Below are 25,739 nucleotides of genomic sequence, written 5' to 3' on the forward strand. Positions count from 1 at the left end.
GCTAAGAGTCATCATAAGATGAGGAATGAAGAGAGCTTACCCATGAAATTTGGTTTTGTACTGATGCAGAATCTCAGAGCTTCATTTTACAGGGGCTTGGATGTGTGTAGATCAGCTAGGCATCATTACACTGATGATCCAAAACATTATAAACCAATAAAGTCGGTGCACACATAGATACTGATAGTTGTCTCGTAATAAAGGCACATATCAAGGTCTCAGATGTGGACAGGTGGTTTCCATAGTCAATGCATTTGGGGCTCCATCATACACTCTGCACAAGGCATGTCACGATGCTCTTTGCGAGTGCACCAATGCCCGATTTAAACCCTGACAACAGTCAGAGTCCACACGGAAATACAAACCGGAATAGAATGCTCCGGTATGTCGCTGGATAACAGTGGCAATACTTTGTAAAAAACACATGAAATAAACAGGCTTGAATACACAAAATTAATTACACACAGCTGAAAACAATCTTAGAATTCTGGTGATGACGAAAGAGAGAAAGCGCGCTTTTTGGTTGAGTCCAGACATGTGACAAAGACAGATGCATGCTGGGATTTGGAGTCCTGAGGCAGAGACTGTCCATTGACTGGAATGGAGGAGTTCGGTTTTTGGACTACACAGTCTGTGTTAGGCATGAGACACAGCGTGAACACAGGTCAGCTTCCTCTACTGAGACGTGCAAAAGCACTGCATTGTTAAGATACCAATGCACCAAAGTCAGACTGCACCTGCCTCTTAATTGTAATGACAAGTGGAATGACCCATAATTAATTAGGGAAATTAGTCCATGCCTTTTGTGCGTTTTGAGCCGCGCAAGGTGCCAGCTTGACGTCTCGCCTATATATCGTTAAAACAGGCCCCTTGATGTGGGAGAAATAGGCAAGCTTGAGAACCTTGGAGAGTTGCTGGTCCAGACTTGGACACTATTAAATTCAGTTGACTGGGTCTGAGCATCTCTGAAACAACAAGGCCAGTGGAAGATGTTGAGAATTATTAAGGACTTACCAGCAGTGGTTTGAGGAGGGACAACCCATAAACTGGTGTCAAAGTGTTGGGTAGGCTGAAAGCTCTTCAATAGAGGGCCAGCTCATCTAGGCCAAGAAAGTACTACAGTCTAGTACTGTCTCCCAAGCTCTGTATAAGGCTGTGTAAACTAACATTTACACTCTTGGGTGTAAACGCAAATGGTTCACAAGGGAAGAAATGACCTAGTAACTTGAGGAAAAAAAAGGTAATATTGTTAAAAATAAGCAATTACTGATAAAATCTGGCCTGTAGCAATGGAAATAAACTAAGCTTTGAAAATGGACTTCAAAAAATGTCAATTTCCAAAGCTTTGTCTGTAGTAAAGCAGTGCTGGAACAGATGGTGTTACTGCTGTTACTCTCTACTGCAGCATTTACACACTTACAGACAGCACATTGACACTTTCATCATAATAATTAGAAAAAAAAGACATATAAGCACATACAACTCTGTCACTATTAAAATTAGAAACATTTCCTTTAGAGAAATTACAGATTAAGCCAGAGAGTGTTGAATACTGTTTTCTACACCTTTAAAAGACTCCTGGAAACTGGAGAAAACTGCTACAGGAAGACACGTCTGGCTGACGCTCTTATCCAGAACAAATTACAAGGTTATTACCTTTACACAGGTGGGTAAAAGTAGTGTTAGGAGTTCTGCCCAAGGACTCTTATTGGTCTTCCACATGATGTGGTAGGAAGTGGTGTTGCCCACTGCACCACACCAACCACACTTTTTTTTTTTTTTTACTTTTTTAAGGTGTGCCCAAACTTTTGACTTGTTTTGTATACACTGTTACAATGCCATTCCACAGCTAAAGTCCCCATGGTGTGGCGTTTCTTTGAGCTTCCCTTCAAAAGCTACAACAAACAACACTACCAAAGACTTGTTGATTGTTTTAATTTCTTCCTATCAAATTAATATTCACAGAAGGTTGAAGCATTTGTAAATCTGTACAGGTTAAACACTGACAAAACACTGAATAAGCTGTTCAAAATCTGACATACAAAAAGGAAATTACATCAAGTAAAACACTCAAAAATTACAACAACAAATGAACAAATATCAGTAAACTGCCACCTACAAAACACACACTACATACAGGCTAAGTAACCTGGAACCCAGCAAAAAAGGGAACTGAAGATTATTACTGTGAATATAACTCTAATATTTCTTCTGCTGTTGGGATTAGCAGGATAATTCTGGATAAAACAGACTCTTGTTGTGTTTAAATTCATTTATCTAGTTTAAGTCTTTTATATTTAGGCAGTTTTAGGAAGTTCTCAGAGTCCTTAGGTTATTTACACCAGATATAATTATGCAAATATAAACTATACCACAAATGTGTGCATCGTGTCCATTGACCCATTTACATTACATCAGTCCTTCATAGATTTAGAGACATAAGAAAAAATATAATTTAAATGTCTTAGTCACATAATACGGCATAATATGAAACTGGCAGATGTCCTTTTTAATGTGGCAAAATTTCAATATGAATGGATCAATAGAAATTCTCCAAAATGACCCAAAATTTTACACCAGACACAAGGCTTGTTGTGATGTTCATTGTTATCTTTCACCCCGCTAACAATCTATTCGCAACTGTGCTTGTAAATATATAAATCTACATTGGTGGGTGTGGTGGTCTGGAAGTGAGGTGTGTTCAGGTACATTTCTGGTGTATTGCTATCTTGGCAACGGAAAACACAGGTGCTCCACTGACTGATTTGAACCCTGACAACGGGTATATATAAACAAAGTTGTGGAAGTTTCTACAAATACAAGTGCACTCAACCACACATCCACACACACACACACACACACGCTCAGTCATACACACCCAGAACCTTTTTCAGAACCTGTAAATTGTGCCTTTAGGATTCAGGGCAGGACATGATAGGAGCTGAACATCCAGAATAAGAGGAGATAAAAAATAAATAATTTAATAGAATGTTAAAAAATCAGCGAGTTAATCTGGGAAGACAGCGCTCAGGGAAGAGATAAGCAAGTGTTTTGGTGTGTGTGTGTGTGTGTGTGTGTGTGTGTGTGCCCCTAAGTGAGTGGTGAATATGAAGTGGCTGGGCCGGTGTGTCAGCTCTGCCCACATGTGTGAAGACGCTAACGATTAGTAACAGCTCGGCTCGAGTCCTGCAGCTCCTCTCCTCCCCCAGCCCTACGTGTTTCATTCTGTTAAATATCAACTGAATTCACATGAATTTCCATCTGGAATGCAGAATTAAAAAAACTACACAAAGAAATATAAAACAAAGTAACAGCGAATCCAGCAGCTACAAACAGGATCACTGCATACTGGATTACACAATAACACGAGCTAGAGCTGCACAATATACAGTATCACCTGTTAGCCGTCCTGTAACCAACCAATCAGCGTGCTCTGGGAACATGCTGACCAATCATGGGTGAGGGTGGCAGTAGATGAATCAGAGCAATCATGTAGTTTAACTATGTAAAATGTGAAATCACTTTAATTACTGACATTATATTCAATTTAATACATTTAAAATACACAGCTAATAAAATACTTACACTTATATAAAGACATCATCCCAAACAGGTCATTCTACCCATTTCATGGTGGCAAACAGGGTTATTAATGTCATGAAAATACTGTAAATTTGGTCCTTTTACTATATTCTATATTAACCAACAAAAACGACAATATTCCTGCATTAAAACTATTTAAAACTATTAGAGACGTATGATACAAAGTATGCTAGCACTACTGTTGGATTTCAGTAGTACTTTGGCGCAAAGTTTACATACCGTATTTTTCAGACTATAAGATGCACATAAAATCCTTTAATTTTCAAAAAAAGTTTTAGAATCTGGTGTGCCTTATCTATGAATTCTACCAGTAAGGTGTTAGGGAGCAGTAAAGCCACTCCACTGAAGTACAGAGTTTTAAGGTTAGTGTGAGTTTTCATATGTTTCTCCAGCACTAAGGCTGGGTGCAGCAGCATTAGCATTAGCCGCTAACCGCAGCGCTAGCTCGTTCGCCGTTCAGAGTAGAGTATATTGGATAGTAGTCTGTGTGTTCGCCTTGTTAAAACAAGCTATGCAGAGGGCGTAGAGTGGTCCAGTGGTCTAAAGCGCTGCCACTATGAGCGGGAGGTCGCAGGTTCGAACCCCCGCTCATGCAGCTTTGCCATGAAGCTGCCGGTGCGCAGAGGGAGCCAGCGATGGCTGGCTTCACATGTATCGGAGGAAGCACATGTGAAAGCCTCCTGGTGTGTTGGGGCATGAGTGGGTTGGGTAATTGGCTGTGTAAATTGGGGAGAAAATGGGAAAAAATGAGTAATAAAATTATAAAAACAAACAAAAAAAACAAAACAAGCTATGCAGGATGAACCGCTAGCTGATAGCGCCCTGAGTTACCGCTATCAGGTCGCATTAACGTCCTGCTAGCTGCTGCAATTATCAGCTAATGCTAATTCCGTTGCATCCAGCCTTAGTGCTGGAGAAACTTTACTGAAAACTGACCTTAAGCTAAATATTGGAAATCTAAGCTTACTATAAATAAACAGAAGCAATTTACTCACCCAAATAAACAGTTTTCAGGAGAAATCTGTGGAGATTAACATCAAGCACTTGTTTGACTTTGGAAAAAAAAAACAGTTTCCCTATTAGAAGGGAAGCATGGTAACACCCTTGCTCACTTCGATGTAGGAATCCTTGCTAGTGTTGCTTAATGAGCCTTATAATCCGTTGCGCCATATGTACGAAAATAGATAAGAAAAAAGACGTTCATTGATAGTCTGAAAAATATGGTGTATATATATATATTATATATTTGGGCTATTACTGATTAAACACCAACAAAAGGCTCGCTTTCATGCATTCGGTCTTCAGTTCTACCGTTATAGGCCCAACCAATGGGAGATTCGGCTCATTTAGCTGTAAGACTAGTACTGTTAATATATTAAATACAAATGAACTGAAATTAGTGCTTATATGTTTTAATTCTCAGAAATCATCACATTCAAAGCATGATTTGAATGCTTAAAGGCCCTTAACATTTTCTACTGGTTCCCCAGCTCAGATTTGAGCCCTACTGAGCATAACTGTACACATATCAACATTTAAACCCCATTTACCACCTCCATGATAGAATAAACGGTATTTCTGTATTTAATAATATCGTGCAGCTCTAGTGACCCACATTGCTTGTGGAAGAGGAACATCTTCCAAACGATTGCTGTCCAAAACAGTCCAGAAGCTCCATACTCTATAACGGCAGGTTCAGGAACCCTTCGTAGAACCTGCTCTCCTTCTTGAAGCTTCTCAGCCTGGTCCAAGGAACACTTAAGTGTAACAGTGTCAAGGTCAACCACATCCCAAACGTGACAATCAGACATTCAGGTGCAGGAGATAAATTCCAGGAGGAGTGAGAAAGATTCAGTTTCTATAGAGCTGTGGGTCAAATGCAGTCCTGGAAGGCAAGCTGAGGGATGAGGTCAATAACTGTACATAAAGTTCTCTATGTTAAAAACAGGATGGTCCAACTGGTCCACGTATTCTGGAGTGATCTACAAAAGGCTCGGCCGTGGACAGCTGAAAGAAGATCCTTCCTCCGGCATACAGAAGATCTACGCTGCAGAGAAACATAAAAACAAGTTCTCAGTGTTTACCAACATGAAATAATTACCAATATTTACCAATAAAACAGATTCACACTTAGATGTCTATGTTGTAATTTAATATTTATTATTTTTCATTAAAGTTAAAGATTAAAACTTCAATCCTGGTGACATTTATGTTGTTAAAGCACTGCCACTATGATTGGGAGATCACTGGTTCGAATCCCGGTCATGCAGTTTGCCATCAGCTGCCAGAGCCCTGAGAGAGCACAATTGGCCTTGCTGTACAGCACCATCTACCACCAGAAAGAGCCCAACAAGATAGTCCTGAGGTGTCTCTTCTTTATTTGCTAATACAACTGAACATCCAGTGGATAAATCTGATATTAAGAAATAATTAAAAAGCTGGTTCAAAGGTGATCCTCTTACCTGGCACGTTTACTCGGTGGTCATAGATTTCCAAATAGCTGGTTAAAGAACAAACAGGTTTAGAAAACACAAGCCACACCTTTTTCATTTGTAACACATTCCAAATTCGGTGTGTATAATTCTGCATGCTCTACAAAATCTCTACAACATTTACAGCACTTAAAGGGGCACTAAACCGCCTGATTTTAGCTAACTCCCCCCTCAAATTTGAAAAAGGCCAAAAAATTGGGAGGGGTAGTTTGGGAGGGGCACTGGGTGATGTATGGGTTTAGAGTCAGGGCAGGATGGAGAGCTAATTTGCTGAGCTGCAGCAGTATGTCTCTGATAGAGGTGAGATATGACTGATCTTCATATTTTTATGTGATTGAAAAATCGTCCTCACCTATAGCACAGAATAGCACATGAATAATAATGTGTAACTACACAGTTATTAGCCCCACCTAATATAAAGTTGGACAGATTGATTATTTAGAAGCAGTCTCTCTAAATTCAGAAAATTCAGAAAAACTTATTCTGCCTGGATGAATTAAAGAGTGAAAAAAAACAGAGAGAGAGATTGTGACAGAGAGAGAGAAATAGCTGATTTATTAAGACCATCTCCATTTGTTTAATGTGTGTACATGCTTGATCCTCTCAACATAATCATAATGATTTGTGGAAATTATATTACAAAAATGCAAAAAATGCATTTACGATCACAGCAAGCATGCACACACACAGTCTCAGAACACAGCTGTAATCAGAAGGTTTTATACACTTATGATAGACATCATGGCAAAATGGGCTTTCACTGATTTCTGTGAAACATGCACCTATAATAAAAACAAACAAGAATGCATACATTTTTTAAATTTGGGTTTTTTTAATAGTTTTATTACACAGCTTGATTTAGGGCCTACTGGTGAGTCTTTGGTGTCGTAAGGGCGCAAAAAATATAACAGCTTGGTTCAAAATGCGCAAAAGGCATGAACTAATCCTGATAATTATCAGTCTTGCACAAATTTTGGTCCACTCTTTGTTACAGAATTGTTTTAATTCAACCACATTGGAGGATTTTCCAGCATAAACGTCCTGTTTAAGGTCATTTTACAGTACCTTAATCAGACTTTTTGGGTCATTGTCCTGCTGCAGAATCCAAGTACACCTGATCTCACAAACAGATGGCCGCATATTTTCCTTCAGGACTGTCTGGTAAATAGCAGAATAGCTGGTTCCATCTATTACAGCAAGTTTTCCAGGCCCTGAATCAGCAAAACAGCCCCAGACCATCACACTACCACCACCATGATTTACATTCAGCATGATGTTCTTTTTCTGAAATGTGTTGCTTTTTGAGATCTTTTAGCCGCTTCATGATGTCAGACAGGTTCTAATTAAGTGATTACCTGATTCTAGAGGTCTGACCGTAATCTGGCCTGGTTGTACTTGGTGCAATTGAACTCAGCTTTCCAAAAAGTGTGATTAATCACAGTTAATTTACAAAGGGCTAGATTTGGATTGGATGGTTTGGATTTTTTTTTCCTTAAAAAATAAATCATCATTTAAAAAACTATTTTTATTTCTACTTAGGTTATATTTGTCTGATATTAAAATTTGATTAGTTCTTTAAAAATGTAAGTATGATTAAAAAGCAAAAACAAGAAATCTGTAAGGGGGCAAATACTTTTTCACAGTAGAAACTCCAACAACAGTTCAAATGAACCAATGAAAGCCCAATATTACCAAAACATCCAGATCACAGCTGTATATGCACTGCACAGACACAGTTTGAATCAGCTGGTATTTTCAAATAGTGCAAACGTGAAGAAGAATTAAAAGCAACTGGAACTTGGAAAGCCCTGATACGGCAGCAGTGAGTAAGCATTTCTATTTACAGTATAATACAGTACAGATGGTGTAATACATCACAACCGTCTCATAAGCAGAACCCCCTCATCTGTCCCAGATCTGATAAAGCAACAGTAAAGCAACACTTCACTTGCAGCTCCTGTGGTTCTGAGAGCACAAGCTCTGTATCTGTATTAAACCCTGCAGGACTGCACACGCTCACAAGACTCACAAGTGAAGTGTTTTCTGGAAGAATCACAAGAGTGGAGGCTCATGGGTAATCACACAGCCAGTGGGTGAAAATGGGTAACGGTCTCACACTGTAATGATGATCGGCTCTATTCAGAGGTAATATTAGAACTGGTGTGACTATCTGAATGTTGACAGGCTGGGTATGGGGTGTATAGTTTTGCACAGTTATTTTTCAAACCTTTGCTCTACAATGCACATTTCATGTGTATTTAACGTCTGTTAAAGTGTTTTAGTGAATCTTTCAACACATTGTGTCAGCAGAAGAACTGTTCTGATTAATGGCAGTTTATGTCATAAACATAAACATTTAGTTTATGTATTTTACAACATTTAGAATTGTCAGATTTGATCTATGATTTATAGATATTTATTTTTTTGATTTTGCTTTCAGTTTCATGCAGGAACCTTTATCTCAGCACATCCCTGACCATTATCTGATAGCCTGACTTAAATCTATATTTCTGCTCATTTTAATAACTGTGCCATATTGCTAATCAAGATAAGGGAAAGAAAACTGTGTACTTTTGAGGATTTTCTCCATGAGGTCACATACACTTATCAGTGTCATATATATACTCTATATACAGTACATGTGAGGCTGTTGTTTATTTAGCCAGTCTCATATATACACTATAAAAAGGTTTACAGTGTGTTTCCATTGCTTTAGTATTGACCTGTTGGCTATTTAATGTTGTATCTGCTCAACTTTATTTAATAAATTAATAAACATCCATTCCTGCAATTTAGGCCTGAAATAGAGCACAGAGGAACCATCACTACAGACCTCCAAACCTTATGCAGCTCCATCCAGGCCTCACATAACATGTAAATTAAATATAAAATGTAGTGATTGTAACATTTACATTGACTTTAATTCATTTTTCTTTATTTGTTGACAGTACAAACTGGAGATATTTTATGTTTTATCTGCTCATCTTCATTTAATACATTAATACACATCCATTCCTGCAATTTAGGCCTTTTTGCAACATAGTGTATATATTTATGTTGAGGAATGTGTTTTAAAAATCATTATTGTAATAATTTTTTTTAAATTTATAAATTAATGAAGTTGAAAGCTGAGGGGACAAAACATAAAATATCCTGGGTTCATACTGCCTGCAATAAAATAAAATAAAAGAAAATGTAAAGTAAATATTGGCAAAGCTGCATTTTTATTTTATTTCAGCTTTTCCTGATTTGGGGTTGTGAATAAGAGGCTGGGTGTGGAAGAAGCTTTAAAAGGGATGGTGCTACAGTGGGTCAGTGTTTCCCATTGGCTGTGTGATTGTCCAGGAGCCGTGTTGATTGGTTGGAGAAACTCACAGCGAGGGGATCGGCAGTGAAAGCAGCCACGCTGTTCCTCATCTCGTTTTCGCTGCCGCGGAGAGGAATGAGGGAGACGTTACCGAGCCGGGCGTCCGGCGGCGCAGCGCGACTCGCAGCGCGACTCGCAGCTCGAGACTTCACCCAATCCGCCGGCCAGAGCACCCCGGCATGCTGAGAGAGAGAGAGAGAGAGAGAGAGAAAAAGAGAGAGAGAGAGCGAGAGAGAGTTATCCAAAGTATATAGAAGTATAATTATCAGTCATCATCAGTCAACATTTAAATCATTGGTCTGTTTCTGACAACAGAACTATATCTGATCATCACTGACCATCAGTAAATTTTACATTTCATTTGTAAATCAAGGGAGCAGAGTCTGGAGGAAGAGTGGAGAGACACACAGTCCAAGCTGCTGTGTGAAGTTTCCACCAATCAGTGATGGTTTGGAGAGACATGTCATCTGCTGGTGTTGATCCACTGTGTTATATTTACCAGGACATTTTACAGCAATTTCCTTCCCTCCGCTGACCAGCTTTATGGCGATGCAGATTTCATTTTCCTGCAGGACTTTGCACACTGCCCACACTACCAAAAGTACCAAATGGTCTTATATAATATTAAAAATTGAAAAAAAAATTCGAATAATTCTAGATATGAACTTTGTATCTTAGTGGCTTAGTTTTTATATTCATATTTATTAGGACCTTTTTAGATATTAATTGTTGTACAACTGAATTCTGAGTATTAATTTTGTTAAAACAACATTATAGGTAAATAGATATACTGGATTTTTTCTTTTTTTGACAGATTATTATTATTATTTATTTTATTTTTTTTGCAACATGGCTCAGCCAATCCGATTGCATAATCAGATTGAACCACTCTCCTCAGAAAGAAGTTACCGGAGCGCACTGACAGCAGCACACACTACCCCACACTGAGAAGAGTGATGAGACTCACACGTGAGGCAGAAATTAACCAATCAGAGCAGAGACAAGTGAGGAGAAGGTGGAGGTGTGAACTGACCTGTATACTCAAAAACGTAGCAAACCACTCTCTCATCTCCGTCTGAGTGTCACAACACAGATACCTGCAGAGATACAACACAAGAGAGGATGAGTACACTCTCATACACACACACACACACAAAGTCAAACAAACGCACTCTGTTTACACTAAGCCGTGGCGCCGCAGTCCCCCCGAGTGGTGTAATTAACCGACTGCTCCTTTCCGCATCACACTGGGCCTTTTGTTGACAGACGTAGATATAATATTACAAATGAAAAGCGTGGATTAGTGCACTAACAGAAACATGTTTGCACACATTAATACACGTCAGCTCATTACACACTCTGATGCACAAACACTGCGCTGTGTAATAAGGTTCCCAGCACAGCGCGTTATGGTTCATGTCTTAATGCCGTGAGAGAGACACACACACTGACCTAAATTCTCTCCCTCATACACACACACACACACAAACTACACACTACACAAATCTCTCATATCTCTGACCCCCCCCCCAACCCCTGTACTTCATTCTACAGCTAAATGAACAATAACAGATCATTAATCATTATAACTGGCTGATATTAAGGTTACATAATGCTGAACTCTGGGAATTCCATTTGTTGACAGATAACACCAAGATAAACTTATATCAGTGTGAGGGACAGAGCAAAACACAGTGGTAATAGGAATCTTGCCAGGTTGCAACCCAGATCAACAATATCATCTGTTAAACATGGTGGTGGGTGTGTTACTACTATGGTTTGGGCCTGTTTGGTTCCCACAGTTATTGGTGCACTTCTCCTCAATGAGAATGTTGAACTGCTGAAGGAAGTAGCATAGTGGAGTAATGGTACATGTATTTTTCACAAAATAAAACGTATAGGGGTCAGAGGCTGCCACAATGTTTTTCTTCAGTTTGGAGCTACTGTGACCGTTCATATGTATATATATATATATATATATATATATATATATATATATATATATATATATATATATATACATATATATATGTATATATATATATATATATATATATATATATATATATATATACATATATATATACATATATATATATATATATATATACATATATATATATACATATATATATATATATATATATATATATATATATATTGTGTAATCTAGCCTATAGATTTGTGTAATCTAGCCTGTATTATACAAATTATAACACTCCTTTTATTGCACAACTTTAGTCTGTGTTTAATTTAGTGTTTTACAACTGCAAACATAAGAGCTGCTTTTAAGACTAGGCCAAAATAAAAGATACTGTGTGCGATTGTACGGTTACAGTTTACATTTCAGTACAGGCTATATTAGCTACCTCACATTATATGGCTGCTCCTCAAAACTTTCCAATAGTTTGATTTGTTTTACTGCGGTCCCAGCTGCCTTGAGATCATTAACAAGTTCTCCCCGTTTAGTTTAAGGCTGATCTCTTACCTTCATCATGAGCAACGATACCCCACGAGGTGTGATTTTGCAGGAAGCCCCAGATAATTTTTTTTTGCTTCCATTTTCTTACTATTGTACCAACAGTTGTTTCCTTCTTACCCAGTCTCTTACTTATGGTAGCCCTTCCAGTCTTGTGCAGGTCTATGATCTTGTCCCTGATTTCCTTAGAAAGCTCATTGCCCATGCTGTAGAGGTTAAAGTCTGACTAACTAATTGAGTTTGTGGACAGGAGTCCTTTACACAGGTGACAATTTAAAACAGCTGTCTTTAATGCAGGTAAAGAGTTGTTTAGGAGTGTCTGACTGGTTTGTAGAAGCCAAAACTCTTAATAGTTGGTAGGGGATTAATGATGGGAACACTTAGGTAACAGCAAGCATGTCTCTACACTTGATGTAAGGGAGTTTTTCCTTTCTTCTGTTGCCATCACCATCTGTCTGCATATTCATAAGAGGCGTGGACCCGTATTTTGTAATGCAGCTCTGTGACTAAATATATATATATATATATATATATATATATATATATATATATATATATATATATTTAACTGAATGCAATTGCATCAACAGATAAGGTACGGATGGAGCTACAAGAGAGAGGTTTCTAATAAAAGGGCCAGGGATTTGATTTTTCTAATATCCCTCAGTGCATTATAACCTTCAACCTGTTTTCTATTAATCTGGGAAACAGTCTTGTAAATGTGTTTATTTTCTGAGCAAATCATGTTTTCCCGAAACCAATTTCTGCATTAGAACTGATCTGCCTTTACTACCTGCTTAAATAGCTTTCTATCTACAGCTACAGAGATTAGAAGTAATTTAGTCTTCTTTATCTGCTCTTTGCATTTAAAATCTTATTTATATTTGTTTACATTTATTTCCTTCCTCGCCTTTACAGACACCCGGCTGAAATTGCACTGTGCCCTTAATGGAAGCTCTGAAATGGAGTGAGCTGTTTTAACCATCTAATTTTATCTTCTACTAACAAATAACATGCATGTGATTACTGCCGCACAAAAGCCTGGACTTTGAAACAGTAATACTAACTGTCAAAATATACTTCTTCCATTTAAATGTATTCATATAACATTTTACAATGTATGGAATCAAAAAGAAACTTTTGACCACAATGAGGAACCACGACTTGCACTAAAGGATTCCATTGGGATTCCATTGAACTGTTTAGCCACAATGATTCAACCCCAAGAATACTGTACCAACTGTTAAGCATGGTGGCGGGAGCATCATGCTTTGGGGTAGTTTTGCTGACAGAAGGACTGGTACATTGCACACAGTGAGTGGAATGTAGAAGAAGGAGGACAAAATAAATGCAACTAACTGTGCTGGTCAAGAGCTGATTAACAGTTTTCATACCACAGTGTATGGTTTTGCCGGGATTGTTCAGTTTTTTAACCCCTCTGCCATTAAAGATCAACTTTGATCATCTAAAATCAGTTACTAGCTGTTATTATATCTCCATGTCCACAGCAGCTCTTGTATTAGTGGCATTAGCAGTACCACGGTTGCTCAGGGAACTAGCAAAAGTGGTCGTGGCCAGAGTGATATATTTTAGCATTTGTTTCTTTTATTGTTGATGATTATGAATTACAGGCAATAAAACCCCAGAAATCAGTATCTCAGAAAATAAGACTATTATATAAGACAAATTGGTACTTTTGGCAGTGTGGTCATTGGATGTGGATTTCATTTTCCAGCAGGACTCGGCACACTGCCCACACTGCCAAAAGTACCAATTGGTCTTATATAATATTCTACTTTTCTGAGACACAGATTTTTGGGTTTTCATTGGCTGTAGGCCAAGAAATAAAAGCTTAAAATAGATCACTCTTTGTGTAATACATCTATATGAGTTTCACATTTAGGACTGAATTACTAAAATAAAGTAACTTTTCAACTTTCATATGTTCACGGACAATTTTGACCCTGAATTGATTTCAGAACCCACTCCTTGCTTGTTTATCTAGGTGTACTTTAGTCTTGTGGATTTATAAACTACTAAATTATGGGCCAACAGAAAACCAGCTACGACAAGCCGTGATTTCTTTGCTCAGTTGCAAACGAGCAAAAAACGAAAGCTAACAAGCAAACTGGTTAAAACCAGCTAACATTGGCTGTTCAGTGATCTACATCACTGCAAACCTAATTCACATCAGGATTTCCCGTAAACATGTGATCTGAGCTGACAGGCTGCCGTTACGCTGTGCAGGTGTTAGCGTTCAGCAGCTGCTTCACTAGGTGCAGCACCAGACTCGGAGTAGTCACAACAAACTGCTCAGAGGAAGATGGAGGCGTCTGAATCACAGCAGTGCGTGAGTCACCTCAGCCCTGAGAACACTGTCCTCACACACTGCCTGTGTTTACCGTCAGGCGTTACGCGAGCTGACCAAGAGTGTTTCAGAGACTGCACAGGCTGGGTCCTCAGGGCTGAGATGAAGAACTGGTGTTTGAGTTCACCTACAAAGCCTAACAGTAGGGAATATACATATATATTGTTTGCTAAATTTTATTGCGGTAGTGGCGTTCACAAAGTCCAGATGGTCTTCTTTCTATGCTCTGTGGTCCAGTTATGATGATTGTGGGTTAAGTAAAGTCGATTCTGATTGCGGATATGGGGCAGAATGTACAATCTGACCAGTCTGTGTCTACACAGCACCTACACACAGCAGGGGGCACTGCATTCTTCACGTAACTATTATTAAATAATTCTGAGAGTTGTAGCCTCAGTAAGTTTTCTGTCAGATCTGTGTGAGTAAATACACTGTAAAAATGGATAAGCTAAATTTACTTAAATAATAAGAGGTAATTCACTGCCTCCATTTTTTAAAGCACTCTTGAGCTAATTAGACTTAATTTTGTTAATTAATAATTTGTTTAAATTATATGTTTTTATTATATCAATTGCAATACACAATAATTACACTTTTTTATTGCTATGCACACATCTGATTTTTTTCAGAATTGTAGGATCAAGTGAATAAAATAGATTTGTATTGATTTATTTTGATTTTATTTAAGTAAAGAGTGCTATAGAGTGATCAGTATAATATACACCCAGCACAAAGTTAGCAAACAAAAAATGTTGCTTGCTCTTACAGCTTACAACATTGAGACCAGGCCTGTGTTGTTATAATATTTACCTAAGGCATTTTACCTAAGGTAATATTGGGGGGAATGTCTACACACTGATGGTGGGTGTCAAAAACTGAGAGACACACTGAATGCACAAATAGTCAATGGAAACAGACTAAATTTATTTTTATGAGTTGATTCAACTCAAAGATCTCCATTTGAAAGAAGTGGCTGAAAATGTTCACTTGACTGAAAATGGAGTAATTTATTGGAGTTGTGGGTTTACAGGGCATACAGTTGTGGTCAAAAGTTTACATACACTCGTAAAAAAACATAATGTTATGGCTGTCTTGAGTTTTCAATAAGTTCTACAACTCTTATTTTTCTGTGATAGAGTGATCGGAACACATACATGTTTGTCACAAAAAACAGTCATAAAATTTGGTTCTTTCATAAATTTATTATGGGTCTGCTGAAAATGTCACCAAATCTGCTGGGTCAAAAATATACATACAGCAACAAAATTTGTCAATTTTGGTGATGTAGCGAGTTGTGTCAATCAAATTAGCTTCATGTCATGGCCTCTTCACTTCTTGTAAGTGATTCTGATTGACTACAGCTGTTGACTTCACATGAGCCCATTTAAATAGGGCTCATTTGACCCAGTGATTAGACTCAGCTACAAAAGCTACAATGGGAAAGTCAAAGGAACTCAGTGTGGATCTGAAAAAGCGAATTATTGACTTGAACAAGTCAGGGAAGTCACTTGGAGCCATTTCAAAGCAGCTACAGGTCCCAAGAGCAACTGTGCAGACAATTATACGCAAGTATAAAGTGCATGGAACAGTTGTGTCACTGCCACGATCAGGAAGAAAACGCAAGCTATCACATGCTGCCGAGAGGAGATTGGTCAGGATGGTCAAGAGTCAACCAAGAATCACCAAGAAGCAGGTCTGCAAGGATTTGGAAGCTGATGGAACACAGGTGTCAGTCTCCACAGTCAAGCGTGTTTTACATCGCCATGGACTGAGAGGCTGCCGTGCAAGAAAGAAGCCCTTGCTCCAGAAAAGGCACCTTAAGACTCGGCTGAAGTTTGCTGCTGATCACATGGACAAAGATAAAACCTTCTGGAGGAAAGTTCTCTGGTCAGACGAAACAAAAATTGAGCTGTTTGGCCACAACACCCAGCAATATGTTTGGAGGAGAAAAGGTGAGGCCTTTAATCCCAGGAACACCATGCCTACTGTCAAGCATGGTGGTGGTAGTATTATGCTCTGGGGATGTTTTGCTGCCAGTGGAACTGGTTCTTTGCAGAAAGTAAATGGGATAATGAAGAAGGAGGATTACCTCCAAATTCTGCAGGAAAACTTAAAACCATCAGCCCGAAGGTTGGGTCTTGGGCGCAGTTGGGTGTTCCAACAAGACAATGACCCAAAACACACATCAAAAGTGGTAAAGGAATGGCTAAACCAGGCTAGAATTAAGGTTTTAGAATGGCCTTCCCAAAGTCCTGACTTAAACCCCATTGAGAACATGTGGACAGTGCTAAAGAAACGGGTTCATGCAAGAAAACCATCACATTTAGCTGAACTGCACCAATTCTGTCAAGAAGAGTGGTCAAACATTCAACCTGAAGCTTGCCAGGAGCTTGTGGATGGCTACCAAAAGCGCCTAGTTGCCGTGAAAATGGCCAAGGGACATGTAACCAAATACTAATGTTGCTGTATGTATATTTTTGACCCAGCAGATTTGGTGACATTTTCAGCAGACCCATAATAAATTTATGAAAGAACCAAATTTTATGACTGTTTTTTGTGACAAACATGTATGTGTTCCGATCACTCTATCACAGAAAAATAAGAGTTGTAGAACTTATTGAAAACTCAAGACAGCCATAACATTATGTTTTTTTACAAGTGTATGTAAACTTTTGACCACAACTGTACATACACTACACATCAAAGTATATGTGGACCCTAACCCACTGCTTTAAATTGATGCAATTATCTATTTTTTTTACGTTGCACCCGTTGCAGACACAAACGTGCAAATACACACATAGAGCTTGTCCAGACCCCTAAGAGAAGTACTGCCAATAGAATAGGACTCATGGAACCTATTATTGGCACCATGCCTCATGCCAGGTGTGGGCTATAGAAGTATAAAGCCCCCAGCAGTGGATGTCTGGTATGATAGTGCTTCTTTTATTACTGAGTGAATGAAGGATGAGTTGGGGATGAGGTGAGGTGGTGATCATCCAACATCCTGACCTAACTAGAACACAGCATGTTCTAAAATCGAATGGAAAGCCAGATTTAGCCAGATTTGGACAGATAAAGGACAGTAGAGACAGTTACTCCAACAAAATCAGGATAAAATCTTTTCAACACCATTGATTTTAGATAACTCAAAGTGAAAGCTAAAAGGTGACCAAATGCTTTTGTCTATAAAAACCAATAGTCAAACCAAGAGCTTACCACTGCTGTTTCTCCTGCTTCTCTGTTCTTTCACTTTCATAGACGACGGTGAGACCCCAGCTAGAAAGAACGAGAGAGAAAGAGAGAGAGAGAGCGAGAGAGAGAGAGAGAGAGAGAGAGAGAGAGAGACTTAGCCAAACTCATAATACATAAAGTTTTGGATGTAAACAGTAGAAAACGGTCTGTAAATGGTGGTGAGTGTGCCATTGTAGCGCAACTCTACTGCCTCCCAGTGATCCCTTGTGGTGCTAAAAGACAGATTTTGGGGTTAATCCCTATTTCATAAGGTCCATAATGTTTTTGGGTTTTTTGTTTGATTAGAACAAATAATAGAAATTATTTGGTAATTTTACCAAGTAGGGGGGCGGAGCTTCTTCTTGATGCCTTGGAAAACTTTCAGACACTTCACTGGCCACTCCTTCTCAGCCCGATTACTCTGAGATGAGGGGAGAAAGAAAGATATTAGAACAAACATACAAAAGAATATAAAGCCCTGTCCGGACGGGATTCATAACCTAACAATACACTCAATATGTTGAATCAATCCTAATCCTATTCAGATGGATGCTGGATACGTTTGGACAGTATATCAATGTACATAATCTCCTCATTGATGCATCAAACACACATAATTTAAGCACACACACTTACTCGAACATCCTTGTAGAGTCGTAATGACGTCTGGTTGAGCATGAAGTATCTGTCATTGAAGCTGCCGGTGGTCAAACCAAGCAGACTCTTCTCCTCTCTGAACTTCAGCATGCCATGCTTAGTCACGTCCACCTTGCTGGCTGTGGATATAACACACACATCAAGTTATTAACAGTCACAATAAGACCTGTATGTTGTTAGAGCCTGTATCCCTAGGCCTACCATATTTTTCACACTATAAGGCGCACTTAAAATTCTTTAATTTTCCCAAAAATTGCCAGTGTGCCTTATAATCCTGTGCACCTTATGTATGAATTCTACCAGACAGGAGCAGAAAAGCGTGCAGCATTATGAAGAAGTTTCAGTCAAGTTTCTCCAGTACTGAGGCTGGAGCAGTATTAGCATTAGCCGTTAACCGCAATGCTAGGTGAGTATATCAGAATTTAGTCTGCGCATTTACCGTGTTAGAACAAGCCACATGAGATAAACCACTAGCTAAGATCGCCCTGGCTTACGGGAACACTCAGGCTTCCTCAGCGTAGCGCTGTTGGGTGGCATTAGTGGAAATCTGGAAATCTAATCTCACTATAAATAAACGGAAGCGCTTTCCTTACCCAAATTAGCCTTTTTTTAGGAGAGAAATCTGTGTAGATTAACATCCAGCGCTCATTTTACTTTAAAATATATATATATTTTTTTAAGAATTACAGTTTTATTTACTTCAACATAGCTTAGCTTTACAGACTGACAAAACATGGCAACACCCCTGTTCCTTACTATTGTCGCATAATACACCTTATAATCCAGTAAATAAGACCATATTTATTGACAGTGCGTCTCTGCACCTCATGTTCTGGACTTTTTTGGTCCGGATTTCCTTAGACTTCATGTCCTTGGATCCAACTGGACCCCATGGTTTTGTATCTAAATTTTCACTGACCCATGTCCTTGGACCCTTTATACTTAGACTCCATGTCCATGGGCCTTATATCCGAAGACACCATAGCATATGCCTCTTACCCAGATATACCAGCATGGCCTCCATGGAGTGATGCTTCTTCACCAGCAGGTAACTGTCTGTGCCCAGAGAGTGCAGGATGGGTAGCACACGCTCCTGATAGTGCAGTGGACGTTCTGAAAGAGTGAGAGATACATAGAGAGAGTTAGAAAAAGAACCAAACAGTGAAATAATGAATCAGTGGTTTAATAAATATCAACTACACAATAAATCAATAATAATAATTGACTTTTTGGTAATACTTCACAGTAAGGGTACATTAATCAACAGTGTGTACAACAGAATGTCTCAACTAATTATTAAAGCAGCACTAGGTAGGATTTCCTTGATTTTTTATCTTTTTAAAGAAGTAAAATTACAGCTTGAAACTCACAGCAGCGCTGCATTGAGGTGTAATAGGAGAAATAGCGGTGCTCTCGTGTCTGTGCCGAAGATCCTTTGAGTTCAAACCAGACTCTAAGTTTTCCGAGGCGGCCGCGACCAACGCTCATGAGAACTGCGACCTGCTTTCCGACCTTTAGTTCTAACAGTTCTACAAGGACTACTGGTTCATTCTTTACAAACTAACATACAGACACTCTGGCAGAAGCTGGAAAGAGACCGAATCTGTCTGTGAAAGCCAGAAAACGAGAAAGAGAAACTAATCCGCCTGAAACATTTATTACACTCTACAACTGTAGGGGGAGCCCACGAGCACAAAATCTCAATCCTACCTAGTGGAGCTTTAACTGACACTAGTTACGACCTTATTAATCAATAAAACATTTTTTGACTAATATCTTCAATATTCAATATTCAATATTACTTATATAATTATAAGGCGTACAAATTTAGTAATGTTTATAAAATTTATTGACTATCGCCAATTAGTAATTATTTGAGACATTACTTAACCAATATTCCATTTCCACCGTAAAATGTAGGAATTTAAGAATATTTTAGCTACACGATATGGATTACTGAGCAACACCATTAGGACCATATAACCCACCTGTTTCTTCTTTCTCATAGACCTCAAAGCAGCACCAGTAGTCTTTATCTTTCCAGGTCATTTTCCGTCGGTCCAGGATCTCAAACGTTAGCTCAGCTGCCGTCATAGAGGCCGGGACCTGCAGATGATAAGAGGGCAGACGGCTCTGTTACATACATTAGTGCATCTAAAAAATGTTAATATCATTGAAAAGTTACTTTATTTCAGTAATTCAGTTCAGAATGTGTAACTCATATATTATATAGATGTATTGTACGTGATTGTTTCCTAACCTTCACATGCTGTTCCGCTGTCTCCTTCTTCTCCTCCAGATACACTGTACAGATAAAATCACCACTGGCCTAAAAGTACACACACATACAGAAACACCAATTTAACTCATTTACAATACAACAAACATACTGATGCACCCATCTGTACACACAGCTGCAGTGGAGTTTAGGTGATAAAGACACTAAAGTGGCTTAATAGCATGAATGTCATTGTAATAACAGTTAAATAAACTAAAATTTTATAATAAGGCATTCTGTACTGATTTATTTAAATGTAGTATACGTCATCCAGTCTATGAAGGAACACATAAGGAATCATGTAGTAACCTAAAAGTGTTAAAAGCTGTTATCTTGCAGTTTCTGAGGCTGGTAACTCTGGTAATGAACTTATCCTGTGCAACAGAGAAACTCTTGCCCTTCCTTTCCTGGGGCGGTCCTGATGAGTGCCAGTTTTTTCATTATTATTTTCTTTACTTAGTTGAGTAGTTCTTGCCATAATATGGATTAAAACATTAGTCAAATAGGGATATTTACCAACTCTACCTCTTCACAACTTTACAACTGATGCTCTCAAACACATTAAGAGACAAGAAATTCAAGTAATTAACTTGTGAGTTCAGCACTTAATGAGTTCAGCACATCTGTTAACTGACAGCCTTTCAGGTACCTATACCTTATAAAGCTGACTGAGAAAATCCAGCCAAGATGTGCAAAACTGTCATCTAAGCAAGAGGTGCTACTTTGAAGAATCTAAAATATAAAACATATTTTGGTTTGTTTAACACTTTTTTGTTCACAAATTAATTCCATATGATTTTCTTCACAGGTTGGATGACTTTATTATTAATGCAGAATATAAAAAAAATGAAGGAACTCTCCTTAGAGCTGCACCTTCACCTGTATACCGTAATCTATTAAAAATACATTGAGTTCCACAGGGTTCAATTTTAGGGTCTATGCTGTTCACATTAAGATCAATTGTTATAGCTACATTGGTGATACCAAATTACACTTTTCCAGTCCTGAATTTCAATTAATACACTGCTTACACATTAACAAGTTAAGGATAAATATGATTCACAAAAAAGGATGTTAAGAAGATTGATTCAAAATATTCTAAAATTAAATAAGTATAAACCTAAGCTTACAAAGAACAGCAAATGAAAAAGACCCCATCAGAGCTCACCGGTCCTGTTTTAGGGTTGAGGTTGTCTCTCAGCTTAATGATGTAGGTGATCTCATCAAGCTGCCTCTTTAACTGCTGCTCATTTACCTGGAAAACACACACACACAAATAAACAATCATTGACCCTGTTCTGGTGTTATCTTTGGACTTGAAAGGTCAGCAACCTCAAAATAACAGGGTCACACTGATTTTATCACGATACCCTTTACTGCACAATCCAAACTCACCTTAAACACTTAAAGACACAGGAACTTAAAGCAAAAGACTGAAACTCTATTTATGTAGATTTAATCTGGTTTTGTTCATAAGAACGGCTTTTTCTGAGTTAAGAACTAAGTTATTAGCAGAGTACTAAAGTTAATCTGTCTTACACCAGTTCCGTCACTAGGTGGCGCCAAATGTACATTAATTTGAAAATTGAGCAAAAAAACAAAAACAAAACATCAAAACACACACAAAAAACACACTTTGTTGCAGAATATGTACAAACAATAATGTACCTATGTATCATGTTCCATATGTAAAGAAAATGCTTTATGAGTAATGCACATATGCAACCTCAAAAGAATACTATAAAAATAAGATTTTATAATTGTAAAAAGAGAGAGAAGGGATGGACTGGAAACAATATCAGAGAAGTGAGCAGACAGGCGACTGACTGCTGTATAAATGGTATTACTGGTAATGTTAACTGGGCCGCCCGCTCAAGGATAATGTAACGCCCCTCAGCAAAAAAAGCCAATCAGTTTGCTGAGTGGAGGATGGTCAGCGTGCTCCCCTGCTGTGGAGATCTGTGCAGATGCAGTAGCCATAACATAAAGAATAACTGAGTTTTAGTGCATTATTGAATCAAATGATACAAACTATTAATACATTTTTAGTATTTTGGACTTGCACGACTAGAAATAAGTGCAACGTCGTTTTAAAAAGGTGGCCACCAAGTAAACTGACTTGCCTACATTCAGTGACTGAATCTAGTATAGTAGCCCTGTAACATGTAATGTTCTCTTTATAGTTATAGTTTGCAAACCTAATTTTAAACATTTTTTTTTTATATATAATTTTTGTTCTAATTATTTTCATTTTCTCCCCAATTTTGCACAGCCAATTACCCAACCAATTTTGCTCCCTCTGAGCGCCAGCAAAGCTGCATGAGCTGGGGTTCGAACCTGCGACCTCCCGCTCATAGTGGCAGCGCTTTAGACCGCTGGACAACTCGGCACCCCCCAATTTTAAACCATTTGTCAAATTTACACCAATAATAGGTTCCGGAACCCGAAAGTTTTTTCGAGCTGAAACCAAAGAATAGTAGGATGCTTGGGGGGAGGGGATGTCCATGATTGGCTAATGACTTTGCAATTCGGACACTATGGAGCGATAAGCAATTCATTAAACACTTGAACCAGGCTCTACTTTTAGCTCTTTTAGCGGCGCACACACAGAGCGGCCCACCGGGAATTGTCCTGATACTCTTTACGGCCAGTCCACCCCTGCTTGTAAACACATACACACAACACATCATACATAAACACACTGAAACACACACATGCTATAAACCTACATGGAATATGGCGATGTAGTGCTGAATGAGGTCCTCCACCACACGCCCGGCGTTGTAGTCTTTACCATCTGTCTGGAACAGCGTCGGCCCAAACACTATCGCCAAGTTATGCAGGTTCATCTGGTTCATCTCGGAAAAGCGCTGAACACTACATGCACCCGCACACGCATGCACACACGCACACACAGAGCATCAGAAGAGAAACATGCATTTTAGAATGACCGAGAATGAGGAAGCACTGCTCCAAAAAGAGGAAATGTATCTCTACATCTACAGCCTTTTGTATAAGAGCATTTATGTGTGTGTGTGTGTGTGTGTGTGTGTTTGTGTGTGTTTGTCTTACCAGTATAAGTGATTGACTAGGGTGCGTAGTGTGGCTTTGTTGACCCGGGGCAGGTTGTTGAACAGAAGCTGATAGTGAGATATCCTCTTGCTTTCATCTGAAACAGCTGAACACAGATCAAGATCAAACAAATATTAAATACATCATTTATATAATAAAAAAAAAAAACTGGCACAAGGCCCTGTAGTGACTGGACATTTGAGAATCACATGCCATCACATCCTGTGTTAACCAATCGTTTTATTTTACATACAGTACAAGTCAAATGTATGGACACACCTTTTCATTCAGCTTTTTTTCTTTATTTCTGTGTGTCATTTATTTTCCACATTGTAGATTAATATTAAAAGACATGAAAAAGATTAAGGGACACATTCATTTTTTTCCTATGTGTTTTTCCTACACAATCCCCTGATCTAAACCTGATTAACTGAGCTGGTGATTTGAGATGATTTGGGATGAGCTGGAGCTTCACAGCGTGAAGGAAAAGCAGCAACTATTGTTCAGCACCTCCAGGAACTCCTTCCTTCAAGATGCTGAGAAAACTATTCCAGGTGACCCTCATGAAGACACTAAGATTAAAATACCAAGAGAGTGCAGATCTGTCCTCAAAGATAAATATGCTACTTAGTAGATTAAAGTCTAAGTATAAAACATATTCTGGTATGTTTATACTTTTTGTTTAGTAAATAATTCTGCATGTGTTTTAGGGCTCCTGAGTTCTGGCTCTTCTTTCAGTATCACAATACCTTACAATTATAATCTGAGTTCTGATTGGTTCAATCAGAACAGATCACTGATCACTCGTGTGTGTGTTACCTGTAGTGGTGAGCCAGTTCTGTGAATGCTGGCCAAACAGACCCTCCTCGATGTCCCTGAAGAACCTCTTCAGAACGTTGGAGACGTCATCCACCTGCTGCTCCGCCTCCTTCAACCACACAGAGCGAGCATTCCGCCTGAACGCCTCCAGAAGGGCGGCGATCTTACTGTTCACACCGCTCTTACGGTAGATCCCCTCAGACGTCAGCCCTGCGGTGCACACAAACACACACACACACACACACACACACACACACACACACACACACACACACACACACACACACACACACACACACACACACACAAACACACACACATTAATAAAAAAAGTCACAAACATTATTTGAAACTACAGTCTGATTTTCAGAGAAATTCCACATTAAACTCTTGTTTGTACAGTAAAATAAATAGTGTTTCGAACATTTCTGTACAGTGCACAGGGCAAAAGCAGTGATTTCCCTTCATTCATTATCTTTCTTGGTTGCTAGAGTGATTCTACGTGGTAACAGTGGTACCCAAGGTGGTTGCTAAGGTATTGTTAAGAAAATGTTTGGTAGTTGAATGGCTGCTGCTAACTCGTTGCAATGTAGTCTCTGCTGGTTGCTAGAGTGATCCTAGATGGTTGCAGTGGTTTTCAAATTAATTGCTAAGGTGTTATTAAGAAGATATTAAAATAAAAAAAATGGATTCTTACGCAGTCTCAAAATATTGATAGTGCTGGTTGGTAGAGAGATTTCTAGGTGGTAACAGTGGTACCCAAGGTGGCTGCTAGCATGTTAAGAAAATGTTAGGTAGTTGAATGGCTGCAGCTAACTAGTTGCAATGTAGTCTCTGCTGGTTGCTAGAGTGATTCTAGATGGTTGCAGTGGTTTTCAAATGGATTGCTAAAGAAGATATTAAAAAGTGGATTCTTGCGCAGTCTCAAAATAATATGCGGTTGCTAGAGAGATTTCTAGGTGGTTACAGTGGTACCCAAGGTGGTTGCTAGTGTTGTTAAGAAAATGTTAGGTAGTTGGATGGTTGCTGCCAACTAGTTGCAATATCTAGGTGGTTACAGTAGTATCTAAATGGGTTGCTAAAGTGGTTGCTAAAGAAATTGAGAAGCTGATTCTTTTGCAGTCTCAAAATTCTGATTCTAGGTGGTTGCTGTGGTGCTCAAGGTGGTTGCTAGGGTGATAATAATCAGATGTTAGATAGTTGAATGGCTGCTTCTATCTAGTTGAATGTGCTAGGTCTGCTTGTTGCAAGAGTGGTTTTAGGTGGTTGCAGTGGTACTTAAGGTGGTTGCTAGGGTGATAATAATCAGATGTTAGATAGTTGAATGGCTGCTGCTAACTATTTGTTGTGCTATCTTAGCTGGTTTCTGC

At 38.7% G+C, this 25,739-nt stretch overlaps 1 protein-coding gene across 6 annotated transcripts in view; it reads right to left on the reverse strand.

Moving 5' to 3' along the window:
* Nucleotides 1-1,918: 1,918 nt before the first annotated feature.
* LOC103028333 (arf-GAP with Rho-GAP domain, ANK repeat and PH domain-containing protein 1) overlaps nt 1,919-25,739 on the reverse strand; it is a 122,995-nt gene continuing 99,174 nt past the window's right edge. For 3 of the 6 annotated variants that reach the window (XM_007247648.4, XM_022669617.2, XM_007247653.4), the window contains 14 exons: nt 24,370-24,579; nt 23,551-23,656; nt 23,208-23,355; nt 21,647-21,733; nt 20,461-20,529; nt 20,189-20,306; nt 19,200-19,313; nt 18,180-18,319; nt 17,882-17,964; nt 17,529-17,588; nt 10,496-10,559; nt 9,471-9,644; nt 6,066-6,103; nt 1,919-5,650 (listed from right to left, as the gene is read on the reverse strand). In XM_007247648.4, the coding sequence (XP_007247710.3) occupies nt 6,086-6,103; nt 9,471-9,644; nt 10,496-10,559; nt 17,529-17,588; nt 17,882-17,964; nt 18,180-18,319; nt 19,200-19,313; nt 20,189-20,306; nt 20,461-20,529; nt 21,647-21,733; nt 23,208-23,355; nt 23,551-23,656; nt 24,370-24,579 (1,391 nt within the window). In that variant the 3' untranslated portion in view covers nt 1,919-5,650; nt 6,066-6,085. The remainder of the gene's footprint in view (nt 5,651-6,065; nt 6,104-9,470; nt 9,645-10,495; nt 10,560-17,528; nt 17,589-17,881; nt 17,965-18,179; nt 18,320-19,199; nt 19,314-20,188; nt 20,307-20,460; nt 20,530-21,646; nt 21,734-23,207; nt 23,356-23,550; nt 23,657-24,369; nt 24,580-25,739) is intronic. The other 3 variants (XM_007247652.4, XM_007247651.4, XM_007247650.4) reach the window with 3 other exon arrangements.

The sequence above is a fragment of the Astyanax mexicanus genome, chromosome 18 (genome assembly GCF_023375975.1).
Source record: "Astyanax mexicanus isolate ESR-SI-001 chromosome 18, AstMex3_surface, whole genome shotgun sequence".
Lineage (NCBI taxonomy): Eukaryota > Metazoa > Chordata > Actinopteri > Characiformes > Acestrorhamphidae > Astyanax > Astyanax mexicanus.